Source organism: Sciurus vulgaris (assembly GCF_902686455.1).
Source record: "Sciurus vulgaris genome assembly, chromosome: 5".
Taxonomy (NCBI): Eukaryota; Metazoa; Chordata; class Mammalia; order Rodentia; family Sciuridae; genus Sciurus; species Sciurus vulgaris.
The window spans coordinates 138,132,615-138,148,741 of record NC_136465.1 but is presented as its reverse complement, the minus strand read 5'-3'; the positions used below and the strand labels follow the sequence as shown (position 1 = coordinate 138,148,741).

Here is a 16,127-nt window from a genome sequence, read left to right as displayed (position 1 = left end):
TTACTTTTCTTTTGAAATTCATTATATAGTATTTCTTTTACTAAGATTAAAGTTTTCTGCAATAGTTAATGGGAATCACAACTTTCCATTATTTATTTGAAGATATGTAAAATTACAAACAATTCCTCAAATACATGATTGAAGAGATGTTACCTAAAATTTTATATAAACAGAAAAAAATTTTAAAGCTTTAAAAATAAACTACTGGTTTCAAATTATACAGGTGTGTCATTTTACTATTATAATTATTTAGTATCACTGTAATTTCAAAACCTTGTCATGTATTCAACACACTATGGTTATTAGCAGAAGGTATGCAGACTCTTACTAGTTGTCATTCTGAAACTGGTTCAATTTCTTCAATAAGATAATACTAAATATATTGAAATATATTCCAGGTGCATGATGACTTTAAGAATGTCTAGTAGCAAAGAACACTAGAAAGCAATTCAGATAATAAAACATGAGGAAACCTCACTATATTTTTTTTTAAGGGAATACCAACAAGGTTCAGTCAAACTTCTTCCTTATCCTTTTGCCCTAAGGTCAGTCTAATTTACTAATCCCAGTGTCATGAACATTTTAGAGGATATTACTTAAAATTTTTTGGAAAAGCAAAAATCTCTTTATAATTTCTGTAGTGGCAGAAAGGTATCTTGGAAAAATCATATTGAAACCTAGCTTAGGTAAAATTCAAGACTGTGCAAATCTTCATTCAGTCAATACAAAGAGTGGGGGTCAGGCACTATGGTATGCTAACTTTCCTTTTCCCCTGTTTAGTGGTAGATAATGAAACTTTCTGATCACTTTGGGTAGGGACAAGAAAACTTGAAAGTTGTAAAAAAATAAAGAAAGAAAACATGTGATTCTATCACTTCTTAGTTTCTATTATTTTCTTTTAACTAAAATTAATATTTGTAATTAGACTCGTTTCTGAAAATTGGTTATAATCTTAAATCATAATGAAAAACCAGTCTACACTATTTTATTATAATAGTTAAACTTTCTCTTCTTAAAGTAACCAAATCTAGAAAAAATTACTCATTGGAACATAAAGAAATACCCTGATCCAGCAAGAGATACCTACTTTTTGATTGGCCATTTCAGGTTAGTATGTGGCTTGAACTACCTTCATACTTAATTAGCACATATCCTTTAGACATTTATGAAACATGACTCAGAAAATACTATGACTTATAGCCAAAATTAAAGTACATTTGTTAATGGGCACAGTTATTTCTGACAGTCATTCCACAAAAACACCCTGTTCCTTAAAGACACAGTGGGTCCTGAAGCTTTAGAAATAAGAAGGGTTAACCAAAATTTGAGACTACCAATAGAATTCTCTTGAATGTATTCATAAAGTGTAAACAAATTTCTAAATGTAAATGTTAACTGTGCTTGGTGCTTAGTTAATTTTATATACTTTTCCTGGGTTAGTTCACCATTTAGGGTGGGAAAGAGGTTCTCCTATGAATATGATAAAGGTATTTATCAAATTTAGATTCTTGACCTTTGAAAAAATAAGACAATAATATGAACAATTCAAAGAATTACTAAAATTTATTATGAGTAATACGGTCTAACTATATACAAACATCCTCTCTGTAATGATCTAAAAGAATCCAGAAAACTATTCCCTTTCATCTACAAAAAAATAATCAAAGTAATTTCCAAAAACCAGTACAAATTCATAATAAAAAGACCGCCAAACTTTAAAATTTGCTTCAATACCAAAAAAGATGATAGTAAATGATCCGAGCTTTCAAAACCAATTATTGCATGGAAGCAATGGGTTCAACTAAATAAGAAGTTTCTTCCAATTTTCAGTCTATGAAAAGTCTTTTTTATTGAGCAATTCATATATTAACAGCCACATTTTAAACAGCATAATAAACAAAAGATAATTTTACCTTGATATTCTGGGCATCAACATTAGCTCCAGCTTCCAGAAGAAGACTAATGACTGTGGTATTCCCTGCTAGTACTGCCCAATGCAGAGCAGTGTTTTTGTGATACTTGTCACCAAGGTTAACTGAAACATTGAATGTTAAAAGCAATCTAGTTGGATCCACACTGAAAAGGAAAAAAAAAAAAAAACAACAACAACAACCCTAATTTCAATTATCGAAATCATTACAGATACTAAACTGATTGTGGTTGCATTGTCATTCCATCTTGGAACACTTCTAATCTACTTAACAACTTTACAATGAATAATGAGACATACTCTAGTATGTTGTGCAACCCGTATAAAGTAAAAGAGTTCCAAGACATAGCATAGCATACTTGGTCCTGACATCTACTTTTAATGTAAGAAATGATATCATTAACTCCCATATTAAGAATTTAATTTTGTAAAAGTTCAATCTGGACTTTTCCAAAAATGATTTAAAACAACTTGCAAATTAATATATAAACTAGCCAATGTAAATCACATGAAAAGTTAATTACTTTTTTAAAAAATATAATCTCGGTCCATTCTTAGAAATGGTTAAAAGGAGGACTAGATTAAGTAGGTACAATTACCGAGGTAGAGGTAAACAGAGACACCAAAACATTCAAAGAGATAATTTATGATATATACTGTCAAATAAAAACTTGTAAACATTACTAACATTTATTGCTTTTTTCAACATTTGCTTCACAATATATTAGGCTAAAAATGATCTGAATATTTTATAATGGTTACATACCTATGTGTTCTATAAGCTGCCCACATTAAAGGTGTCATTCCATTCTGATCCATCATATCTACATCCTGATAAAGTAAAACAGTAAAACTGTATAAGTTCTCAACCAAAATTACTTGGAAAAAGCTAACTGACACATTACAGAAGCCAATACATTACTATTCAATCAAGAATGACTTATAAAACTTTCAAAATCTTTATTAATTTTAAAATAAGTATTGCCACTAATGCTTTAATTGGTTAAAGTATTATCCTTTTCTAGTTTTCCCTTTTGAGATGCCATGTGTTGTATTTAAAGATCTTTACCTATTCTTACCTTTCAGTCACAAAGGACAGATAAAGTGATTCAAGTCTCTGAAAAACTTGTTTATACTAATTTATGATAGGAAAGAATAGCAAACTCTTATTTATCCCTAAATATTTCAAAAACAAAGAATAAAATGAGGTACTTTTTAAAAGAACTCAAAGTTTATTTTTTATTTTATTGTATGGATGTACTTTTTAGAGTCAAATAAATCTGCAAAGCTTGTGAGGAACAAGTGACAAAACAATCCTCTACCTTACTTTCCACCACTTTCAGTTTCTTTAACTCATTTTGGAATTTAACTTTATGTCTTTAAATAAGACTCTTGCCTTGCTACTTCTTGATTTTTCAACTTCAGGCATTATCTTCTGAGACTCCTCAGTAGGAAAAATGAGAGCTTATCTCCTTCCTCCCCCTCTCCATCACAAATATGCATCTTTTCTACTGTTTCTTCTCAAGGTACCTATTGTAATCCACATTATATACACATTCACTATTTTTTGTTACAAATATGTATTCTCTTCCATGCCAAACAATGCAGTAAACTATAATTATTTTCCCTCTTCTACTTAACTTTATACTTGCTCTGAAACTTCTTCTCCCTTTTGCTTAGTTTTTGGCGAATCTGAAATAAAACTACCACCTCCTAAATCAAAATTCTACCCTGGCTCTCTACATCTCCTTTCAAGATATTCTGATGTATTGGAGAGTCTATCAGTTTCATTGCTCTGAAATCACCCTCTCTGATCCACCCACTATCTGGTTTGATTATCCTCTATGCCTGAGGCATCTATCTCATTAGACAGAATAGGAATCTTTGAGAATCAATATTTAATCTATCTTGGTATTCTCAGTACCTATAAGAGTAAATGATGAAAACCATTTGTTAAATGAAAAAATATACTCATCTGTCTACTCTTCTAGGCTTGAGAAAGGAATAGGTTTTAGAATGAGACAGACATGGTTTAGAATTCCTAGTTCCATCATTATTTAACCACTATGAGACTAAAGGGGTGGGGAATCAAACCTCTAAACTTCAGCTTCTTCATTTAAAGGAAAAAAAAAAAGTGAACTCAAAAAATGATTACATAAGACTCCTATGGTGATTAAAGAGAATAATTTGAGTACTCAGTATCATAGTCTGGAATGTAACGTTCAGTAAATATTAAGTTTGTCTGCCTCCCTTCCTCATCTCCCATTCCCAGGTTATATTAAATAAACAGTTCTAATCCAAGTTGTCTTCCCTAATCAGTGGAAAGAGGGCAGTTAAGACAGTATCCTATAAAACACTGCTTATCTCTATGCAGTTGTTCTTTGTGAGCCACTATTACTGATGGGACTATGTCTCAAATGTGAATATTATCCAAGTGAACTGAGGAAGAAAAAATAGCTAAGAACTACTGTATTAGAGAACTAGAATGTATCCTTGTTGGCATTAGTTAGCCCCTCACCACGAATACTATAATACAATGTTTTGCCTTATCCATTACATGCCAAGAAACAAATCAGGGCCTCATACATGCCAGACAATCACTATACCCTGAGCTATATTCTCAGTCCTTAAATATGTAAATTCTTATTTTTAAATTTTTTAGTAATAACAAGTCTTTTCATATCCTTTTTAAAAAGTGATAGTATCAAAAATAAAGAACAAAATTTAAAAAGTAGGATATACCACAATTCTAAAATACTAAAAGAAAAATGAAATTCAACCTTTTCTCTCTTTAGGTTGGAATTTTTAATTTGGTACTTCTTTTTCAAGTTCAGCCTGGATGTAGTGTATTCTCTATTAGGAACAAATAACAAACCCAGATCAAAAACTTTTGAGAATCCATGATCAACAGGGCTCCAAAACAGTATTTTCCCCTTATACTCTTAAAAATCACCCAAAGAATTGATAGTTAGCACTGAATATATTTAACAGATTACTAAAACAATTATGAAGAACAGAATGACAAAACTGAATGGAAATGTACGTGTCCTAACAATGTAAAATTGATTAAACTAAGAAAAAATGCAGAAAAAATGAAAAAATATTGAAAAGCATGCTGAAAGTCTCGACTGTAATAGCTATGATTCAGTGTATTATCTAAATCAAAGTAATAGAAATAGTTATAATTTTAGACTTTTATTTTTATTTATTTCTTTATATGTGGTGCTGAGAATGGAACCCAGTGCCTCACACATGCTAGGGAAGCACTGTACCACTCTGCCACAACCCCAGCTCCAGAAATAGTTATATTTTTCACAACAAAGTTAACAGGAAGAAAAAGATTATTACTTATGGGAAGCCACCCATGGCCTATATGAGAACCAAGCATAGCTGGGCCATTAACTGGAAAATCTGATCCTAGGGACTCTCTAGTTATTAAAACAGAGCAAGATTGCCTGAGTCAAGTGGTTACCCTGCTTAGCTCACCACTGAACTTCAAATGCAGGCCTAGATGTGGGAGTGACCCACTAGAGCCAAATGGCTTGCTTAACTCCACCCTTATCCTGTTTTTCACCGAAGAAGCTCAAACAGCGGACCCGTTTTCTTTTGTTAGAGTCAGACCTTTATGGAGGGCTCAATGGGTCATGCCCCTGCTTCTAAGATACTTCTGTCTTCTGCCGTTATTCCTGATAAATTTCATAGCCTTTCATTTCGCAGCCAGCCCATCCCTTCTACAGGAACCCTTTCCTGCGCCCACGCGGGGCGTGCTGCAATAATTACTGACTAAAAGCAGTGAAAGGGAGGGGAAAGAAGAAATAAAAATACATTAATTTTATTGCTCATAAATTGGAACTAATAAAATTGCGGCGACAACCTGACTGAACAGAGGGAGTAGTGACTAAGTAAGGAAAGGCCACACACACCGGCAGTAGGAGGAGCAAGCACAAAGGTCCTGAGACAGCAAGTCTGAGTTGCTCAAGGAATCCCAAGAATGGTGTAGTTGAAGCAGAATAAGGAAGGGGAGATGACAGAAGAAAACTGAATAGATAGATGGCTCTGTAAGGCAGAGAACTTGATCCATTTAAGGTATAATACAAACATACATTAGAAGAGTATTCTTTGTAATTTATTAGTGTATACATGGAAAAAAAAATCTTTCATGTACTAAACTATTGAAGAAACCTCAGTATAGGGTAAGGAAAGAAATGGGATTTCATTTTCAAAGCCAGATTCTTCTATTTTATTTGACTATTTTACAATAAGCATGTATTGTTTTTGTACACAGGAAATATTGCTCAGAGGAAAAAAATTAATTATTTGTCAGGCACTTATCATGACCATCATGCACTTTTCATACAAAAGGTACTATGATAGGTAGAAAATGGACCCTTTGAGAATTCTGTACCCTACATACTATGTTGGGTTTAAAAATACTAACAAAATCATCCAAACTCCAAAATCAATTAACAAAAAAATGATGACTCAAAAATTTATACCTCTTTTCTTTCCCAGTTAAAAACTACAAGACAAAAGGTGAATTCATATTATGTCTTCAACCCCTGTTCTAAGAGAAATTGTGGAAGAATAAGGATAATCCCTTGCACAGTTGTCTTCAAAGAAGATCCTAATAGACCCTGCCTCCAGGAATTCAAACTCACATTGACCCTTCCCCAAACTTAATAGGGGCTAGACCTATTCCTCACCTTAACTGATAGAAAGGAGCAGAAATATTGCTATGCCATGAGACCTAAGACTTTAAAAAATGACAGAACAGTTTTTGTCTTTCTTTTGGAGCTCTAAGGCATCATGTAATAACTCCAGTTGCCTGCTAGAGAGACCACATAGAGTATTGGTGTGACGTTCTGACACTGCATGGACAAAGAAAGACCACTCTACCTCAGCCAAGAACAGTTTTCTAGGCATTTCTATCTAACAAGACACAAGGTATATATAAGTGAGCCAACCCTCCAGCCCAGTCACGTCCCCAGATCACTGCAGCCCCCAGCCATTTTCACAAGGTAACAACTACCCAGCTAAACCCTATCACCTCACAGAACTGGGAGATAACAATTAATGGTTGGTGGAGTTCTTAGCCATTAGAATTTGAGGATAGTTTGTTAACAATTATAGAATAAACTCCCTCTTCTAGCAATTACCTTAGTCTATGCCTCTTTTTCTAAACTTCAATGTAAACACACAACTGCTATTGCTTAATATTGTCAACAAAAAAATTTATTAGAATATTTAACATTCAAATTCTAAATCAGTGTGAAATAATAATAAATGTGCTGACAGCAATGAATTAAATTTATTTTTCTTACTCTTGTGTGAGGAGATCCTCAAAATACAAAATACATTTATTATAAAAGCACAGTAACACAAACTGGTGATATTTAATGTGATTATGGTCACTGCTACACATTCAGGAAAAATCAGGACTTAAATCAAGGGGCATGTTCTGACAAGCAGCAGCATTTTATACAGCAAAAAATGAGAAACTGATCTTAAAGAAATTATCCCACTGAAGAGGTATTAAAATAGAAAATAACCAATAAATAACTTCAAAATGTTTAGATTAATTCAGAGGATATATTCAAAAACCATAATTAAGGGGGAAAAACTCAATATCCAAATTTTCTCCCTTACTTTCCAGTACTTATCTCCATCCATTTCAGAAATTTAAAAAACCCACCTTAATGAAATATTATTTGGTTCATGATTATAGTTGTTATTTTTAATGTTAAGGGCATTAAAATTTCAATACCAATTAACTATATATATATTTAGTTTCTTCATCCCTCAGAAAGTACTACTTAAATATCACTAGACTGTTACACATTAGGCATTAAAATCTACACCACTGACAATTTTGTTTTTTTTTTTTTTACCTGTCCTTTTGCTATGAGATAAGCAACAATTGAGGTATGTCCAAACTGAGCAGCTAGATGAATACAGCTACATCCTTCCCCATCAATTAATGAAGGATCTGCACCATATTTCATTAGTTGCACAACCATGGATAGATGGCCTTGTCTAAAACATAAAGAATAAACAATGAAGATATACAAAGTTATTTCAAACAGGATCTTCTTGCAAAAATGGTTTCAAACAAAATAACTGTAGAAAGATTACACACACATTTTACAAAGTTATTTTAAAACAGATGTCAACATATACTACTATAATTGTATTTGATAATTTATAGGAATATTCATAACTTCTTTAAATATAATACATAATTACTACAGTGTATTATTTTTATTACAATACGATCTCAGTCATTCCATGAACTGAGCTAGCTCATTAACTGAATATATACATACAGGCTGCAAAACAATTACACTTACAAATCTGAAATTTAATGCAATCTTTTATTGGAGGAGATACTGAGGACTGAATTCAGGGGCATTCAACCACTGAGCCACATCCCCAGTCCTACTTTGTATTTTATTTAAAGACAGGGTTCTCACTTTCGCTGAGGCTGACTCTGAATTCTTGATCCTCCTGTCTCAGCCTCCAAAGCCGCTGGGATTACAGGCATTCACCACCACACCTAGCTTAATGCAATCTTCTAAGTACATTATCATAAGGCATTGGTAATTCCCTTAAGACACCTTGAACAACAAACTCAGCTTCTAATGCCAGTATTACTGGTCAGGAATACACTGGCATGTTAGAGATGTTAACTATAAGCTTAATAAACTCTCCCACTGATTTTGGCATATCATTTTAAAAAAAAAAGAAATTATATTGTTTTATATTAATAAATAAACAAAAGGAAAAATAATACAGAAGCAAATTTAAACCTTGTGGCCCAGTGCAATGGAGTTGAATTCAGGTCTCCTCCAAGTTGATCCACAATAGCACCTTTCGAAATATAGTATCTATAAGACAAAATTTGTAATCATTTAGAAATTTGCATCTTCAATGTTAAGAAATTATGTGAAAAATAAGGAAAGAAAAGTTTTCCATTTTAGATCTCTTGCTACTTTGTGCCTCTGAAAATAAGCAATCTTTTTTGATTTTTTTTTTTTTTTTGTGGTGCTGGGGATTGAACCCAGGGCTTTGTTATACAAGGCAAGCATTCTACCAACTGAGCTATATCCCCAGCCCCCCAGCTTTTTAAAAAATTTTTTTAGATGGTGATAGACCTTTATTTTACTCATTTATGTATATGTGGTACTGAGACTCGAACCCAGTGCCTCACACATTCTAGGCAAGGGCTCTACTACTGAGCCACAACCCCAGCCCCTCAGCCCCTTTTATGATAGTTTAAGAAACATAATTAGAATTTTATCTTACAAATACATCACTTTTTTTTTATAGAATGAAAAATTGTAATTACAATAAAGAATAGAAATTCCAAATTAATCATCTGAAAAAAGAAAGTATCAGAGAATCACAAAGATCTGAGTAGCAGCATGTAAAATATTAGAATCAGAATGGTGGTACAATGGGCAGGATATGTCTACCTTGAATTGCTCAGATTTTTAAGCTTTACTTTCCTTATAAGGTTACTGTAGATTAAATAAAACAATATACATGCAAGAATTTCATGAACTATAAACTGTAACAGAAGGTCTTTTATTATTCCTTATTTGTCTTACCTAGTTTAAAGCCATGTTGCTTTAAAAAGAAAAGACAACCTCAATGTTTAATGTATTAATGGTGTACCACTTGATATCCTCTGAAATGAACCCATGTATTCCACTGAGGCTCTCAAGCTGTTCTAAGTGATTATTGTTTTAAGTCACTAATGCATTCATTTTTAATGTACATAGTTCTAAATGTTTAATATAGTCATTCTTATAATCATTCTTATAATTAATAAATCTTCTGCCTTATATAAATATTTGTTAAATTTGTGCTTTTAAAGCATTGTATAATGAAGGGACTAACTCCACTGTCATGTAAAACATATTTCAAAGTAACTTATTACAGTATTTCCAGAATTACCAACTAACACAAACATTTAGGTATTTTTGAATTGGTTCTGTTAGACATTATACAATGCTGAAGATATTTCTTGAGAATGGTTAGGCTAGAACTCAAAGAAGTATGGCTCCAAGAACTATTTTGATAGGAATTTTTTTTCGTTAATCCCAACTTCAATTCTTTTAAAGCAATTCCATTCCCTTCTTTAGAGGGAAAAAAAATTACCTCCAAAGCACTGAAACAGAGAACAATAGGAAAATGTACTAAAACAGAAAACAAAACAATAGAGGAGGGGGAAAAAACCCTATTATCTAGAAAACAGATACAAACATTGGAGCAATGGAAATTACCAAATTATGGCAAAGAAAGATCTCAAGGCAATGGTTGTATAGTAGCCCTACACAGCTAATAATCTGGGCTGAAGCATGAAAAGTGGAGAAATCTAGGAATTATTTCATCTTCCCTCCTCCATAAAAACAGAACTGATAAATTATCTAATACTGTTTGCATAAGAGGAATTTTTTCAGTTCTAAGTGTATGGGAAGAATTACTGACAGGTAAATAACAATTAAGCAAATGAAAACCACATGAAGCAACTTGATAACTCAAGACAAAATCCAAAGTTCTACAAGAAGTTAATCCTAGAATTGTTTTTGTGCTTAGCAGTGCACAGTTACATATACCTAACAATTTAAACACTGTGTAATGACAGAACTAAAATCAGAAGAGTAACAGAAAAGTATTAGTGGTGAGACAGTCTAGAACGTCTAGTTAAAAGAACAAAATATAATGCTAAACATTAATAACCCAAGAAATAGTATAAAGTTATCAATATTTATTAAAATTAAAAATTTGTATCTTTCTTACTCCAATGAATTCCAGACATACATAAACATATGCAAAATGATATGTGTATGAGATATCAATTGCAGTACTGTTTGTGACAGCAAACACTAGAATCAATCTATTTATCTGTCCATCAATAAGGTAACCAGTAAATAAATACTTCATATCACTGGTTATACAGATTTTAAGAATGACACAGCTCGATTTGTACTAATAATGAAAAACCCTGAAGACATACAGATTAAATGAAAAAACAGAAAATTGTTTGCTATCATTTGCATTAAAAACATACATATAAAGTAACAACATAAATACATCAAGTTTGAGAGTAAATACTAGGTGGAACAACTTAAGCATTGAAAATTTACTTCCGAAGTATGGAATCAAAGGGTAGAGAGGGGCTGGTGTTTTTCATTATAAGACTTTAAACAATACCTGTTTAATTGTTTATGTACTACTTTGATTAAAATAATATTAATCAAGAAAATAGAGATCATGGAAGACTATGTAATTTGAACCAACCTAATCCTCTCATTAAAAAAAAAAAAAAAAAAAAAAAAAAAAGTTCAATGAAATATAAGAAACATTTCCTAAAACCCAAAGCCTAACAAAATTAACAGCATTTACCTGGTTAAGATTCAAGAAAGGGCTGAAACCTGAAGAAGTTTAAAAAATGTTCAGTATGTTGACTTAAAGACAATTTGCTGATGCAGAAAAGTTGGCCAGGAGAGAAGCAAAGGAGATGAAAAGCAAACTAAGGATTCAGACCAAAAAAAAACTGTACTTAAAGTAAGGAAGAGCTAGAACTAAACTTAGCTACAGCATAGCCTTTGTCTGTCTATCTGTAGGAGCCAGAAAATCTAAAGTTTTTGAAATTAGGTTGGGCCTGGCAGAAACAAATTTTTGCAACTTAAGTCTCAAATTAATCAATGTATAACTTTTCCAACACAATGTCTAGTATATACATCCAAGGATAATCAGACACATTGAAGAAAAACAACAGAAACAGACCCACAGACTCCAGAAGCTATACTTTTACAGACAGATTGTAAAATAACTGTATTTGCTACATTTGAGTATGTAAGACAAGATTGGAAATTTCAAATAACTAATGATTTGAGTAATAACAGGTTTAAAAAAAAATTCTAAAACAGAATGATAAAATTTTTAAAATTAGAAACCCAAAGATTAGGAACACAGAAGATTACACAGAGAATAAATGGAAGGACAGGTTCAAAGAAGTTTCCCAAGTGAAGCACAGAAGAGACAAGCTACAATTAAAAAAAAAAAAAAAAAATCTAACATACATTCAATGGAGTTCTGGCAGGGAAGTTAAAAGAGAATGGAGGGGGCTGGGGTTGTAGCTCAGTGGTAGAGCGTTTGCCTGGCATGTGTGAGGCCCTGGGTTCAATCCTCAACGCAGCATATAAATAAATAAATAAATATCCATTGACAACTAAAAAATGTTAGAGAAAGAGAGAATATATGAAGCAGGAGCAATATTTGTAGCAACAAGAGCTGAAATCTTTCCAGACTGAGGAAAACATCAAGTGACAGAATCAAAATTCCTTGCAATCTAATTCAGAATAAATAAAAAGAAAATCACACCTAGATACATCATTGTGAAACTGCAGAAAACCAAAAACAAAGAGAAAATCTCAAATGTTTAGCATGATTTCTTAACAGTAACAAAAGTCAAGAAACCGAAATGTTCTTCCCAGGGTGTAAAAGGCAAAATTTTCCATTCCATGTGAAAATTTCCTTCACAAAGATGAAACAAATACATTTTTTGACAAAAACAGAACTAGACATAAGGAGATCCATACTGAAGACACAGGGAAAGTTAAGAGATTTAACAAGGGCAAATGAAGAACAAAGAAAATGGAAATATACTCTCTGGAAGAAAGTGATTCACCATGTTCAATGCATTAGTTATTGTTTGTTTAATCTTTGCTTAGAACTTTAAGGACAAATTCTTTTATCTGGCATTAATATTCTGTTTGCCTCTGGACTCTGTATGCTGCACTTAACTATACATCTCCAACCAGCTCATTTTAGAATTTCTTTTCTAAAAATTTTATGTCCAAAGTATCAAAGACTACCAAACAAGATTACTAAGAAAGACTTCCTATCATTTCAACTTTTTGCTTATTTAACTTTTTTCCTTTTCTTTTTCCATTGCTGGGGATCAAACCCGGGGCCTCACTCATGCTAGGCTAGTACTCTTTCTCTGAGCTTTATCCCCTGCCCCTGTGAATATTTCTTTTTAATATTAAACCAGTGGATTAATAAAGAATAAAAATCATTTTATACTTCATACATGAAATTCTTATCACTTAAGCTGATATGAACAATTAAATAAGATTACTGTCTCTTTTCTGCTTTTCCCCATAGAATCCACACTCAAAATGTGAGTGCCAAGTTAGACTGCCTAAATTCAAATCCTAATTCCAACCATTATTAGTTGTTTGTTATTAATAGCTGTGTGTAGTATATTTAAAGGCTGTGTTTCAGTTTTCTCATCAGTGAGATGGTAATTATTGTTATATTTCATATAGGGTTATTTCAAGAATTAAGGCTAAAGGACCCAGTGGCTTGGGAGGCTGAGGCAGGAAGATCATGAGTTCAAAGCCAGCCTCAGCAAAAGCGAGGCACTAAGCAACTCAATGAAACCCTATCTCTAAATAAAATACAAAATAGGGCTGGGGATATGGCTCAGTGGTCAAGTGCCCCTGAGTTCAATCCCCAGTACTTTAAAAAAAAAAAAAGATTAAAGGAAATACACATGGAAAAGCACTCAGAAAAGTACTTGGCTTATACTGTCAATATATGTTAAAAGCAATCTTGTTCAAGAAAAAAGGTATACAGGATACATAATAAGTCATGAATTTTGAAAATTACTCATTTTATGACCATTTCTTCCAAAAACTTAAAAAAACAAATAAATAAAACCAACTAATAGTTAATCAAAACCAGAAAATACATACTTGACTAAATCTATTCTGTTATTGATGGCAGCCCAATGGAGGAGGGTAACATTTTCCTTGTCTGGTTGCCGTACATCATAACCTGCTTCCACCAATTCTCGGCAGCGTTCATATATTCCATATCTTGAAAAGAAAGAAAATACGGATTGTTACTACTATTTAACAACAAATTTAAAGATGAAAATAACATTTTAAGAAGAAGATAATGCTCCATTTTCAGACTCGGAAATTAAAATGGGCTGGGATTGTAGTTCAGTGGTAGAGTGTCTAGCATGTGAGGCACTGGGTTCAGTTCTCAGCACTGCATATAAATAAATAAAATAAAGGTTCATTGACAACTAAAAGAAAAAAAATATATATATATGTATGTGTGCGTATGTATATTTTAAAAAGAAATTAAATGTATTTAAACAAAAATATCACATTTCTATCTGACTTGTCTAAATTCCTGTGTGTGTGTTGCCAGGAATTGAACCCAGGGCCTCATTCATGTAGGCAAGTGCTCTACCAGTATTTCAACAGCTTTAATCCATTTTATATTTCTAAAATTTCTCATTTATAAAAACGTAGAATCTAATTAGCTGGAAGAGAAAAGGATACCAGAAATGAAAATTCAATTAGTTCCTCATTTTTCTTTATAGCACTATTCCATGAAACATTTGAGGCAGATTGTAAAAATATATACGGCTGAGCTTAAAATAAGTGGCAAGGAACATGTAAATGATTAGCAGAACATCAAAAGGAAAGGATGTTTTATAAGCCCCAGAATCCTCTATTTGTAAATTTAGCTTTGATATTCCTGAAAGCAAATAAAAAAGGGTGTGTAGGGGTTGGAAGTGGGTGGGGAAGAACCCTATAATTCAGTTCAATCCAAACCAAGAGAAAATGCACTGGAAGAGCTCTTTGAAGGATGTTCATATCTAATAAAAGAGAGGCACATGCAGACAGCCTGATCTGCACTTGCTATGTCCCATCACTCTGTGGCAAATTATTTTTAAGACTTTAATTATGGAAATTTTCAAGTATATAAAAAGCAAAAGTAAAAAGAATAATACGATAAACCACCAAGATTCCATCATCAAGCCATAACAAACATCTTCTTTCTCCTAAATACTGGATCCCTGGAAATAAGTATCAAAAAACAAATTTAAATACATCTGACATTATTTGTATTTTCTTAAGCACAGTGATATCCAAAATGGGAAAGGTACACCTCAGGATAAGGTTAGGGGAGAGGAAGCACAATAAGGATTGCTAGAACCGAACATTAGAACTTCTACCTATATCCATCTCTTACGTAATAGACAAATTAGATTTACAAATGTTTAGCACAGCCCTCACACTGCTGCTGTCCTTGGTTATGATTTGTACAAGTAACACACACACACACACAAGAGAGAGAGAGAGAGAGAGAGAGAGAGAGAGAGACATAGCAGCATCAACCTAAGGTAAGAAAAAGCAAGAGGATGACAATGATACCTTTAGTTGTTTCTTTCAGAAAGTTGCTTACGAATATCCAGACAAGTAACTAGGCATATTAAAGAGTGAAATCTCACTTTGAGATGATAAATGACCAGGGAAATCTTTTGAACCTTAAACAGAAACACTGGTTATTTTTCCTCACATTTAAAAGTACCTGAGGAGGATTCTTGGAGGTTGACAGAATAGGAAGCATCAGAATCTGTTGCTCCACCTAGACAAGTGCCCTGGCAGTCTGTATGATGTATCTATATTTTGGAACTCTGAGGTCTTTTGAAGGCTTGCAATTTCCAGGTGAATGCTTGGACAGTAAACTACAATTCATTTCAGTGCTTGGCCCACTCACAACTACCAATCCCTACTCTCCATCCCCTGGCAGGCGGCTGTGCACCTGTTTCTAGACTATCAGTATACAGCTAACCAGGGTGAATCCTGTCCTCTAAACATTAGAGACCTGTGCTCTGATTGCTTCTTCAAATCATACAGGCACAGAAAAAAAGGGGTGTCCATTGTTGTAGCACATATCCTCAACTGTTGCAAGCCTCTCCACTTCTGGGTGAAATTAACTTAAAGGACCAATGTCGCTTTTCTTCCTCTCCTTCATTTTTCTTTTTCCCCCTTTGGGAATAAACAATAAGAAGTGGGTTATTCAAAGACAGTTGTAAATACAGGGAAAAATTAGAAAGTGACTATGCATGCCCAGGGAAGAGCACAGACTCAGAAAAGTTCTGCAAGAGCCTACAGTTTATACCCTCAGGCTGACTCTTGACAGAGACTACCTTTAATAATCAAAAAGAAAAAGGAAAGTAAATAAACAAACCCTGAGGAAGGAGCAGTACCTGATTTCCTAGTTACGACATCATTAGATTCAAATGTCCAGTTTTCAACAAAATAACCAGATGGCATTAAAACAAACCGTTATGGGGTGGGGGGATCCATACAAACTGTCC

The 16,127-nt window shown here is 33.0% G+C and overlaps 1 protein-coding gene across 2 annotated transcripts in view; it reads right to left on the bottom strand.

The window, feature by feature from the left end:
- The window catches only part of ZDHHC17 (zDHHC palmitoyltransferase 17), a 90,228-nt gene that overhangs the window by 34,908 nt on the left and 39,193 nt on the right, over nt 1-16,127 (bottom strand). Inside the window, exons 3-7 of one of the 2 annotated variants that reach the window (XM_079142544.1) lie at nt 13,699-13,821; nt 8,737-8,814; nt 7,819-7,963; nt 2,697-2,761; nt 1,914-2,076 (exon numbers count right to left, since the gene is read on the bottom strand). In XM_079142544.1, coding sequence (XP_078998670.1) covers nt 1,914-2,076; nt 2,697-2,761; nt 7,819-7,963; nt 8,737-8,814; nt 13,699-13,821 — 574 coding nt within the window. Of the gene's footprint in view, nt 1-1,913; nt 2,077-2,696; nt 2,762-7,818; nt 7,964-8,736; nt 8,815-13,698; nt 13,822-16,127 lie in introns of those variants that run through there. The other variant, XM_079142545.1, reaches the window with a different exon arrangement.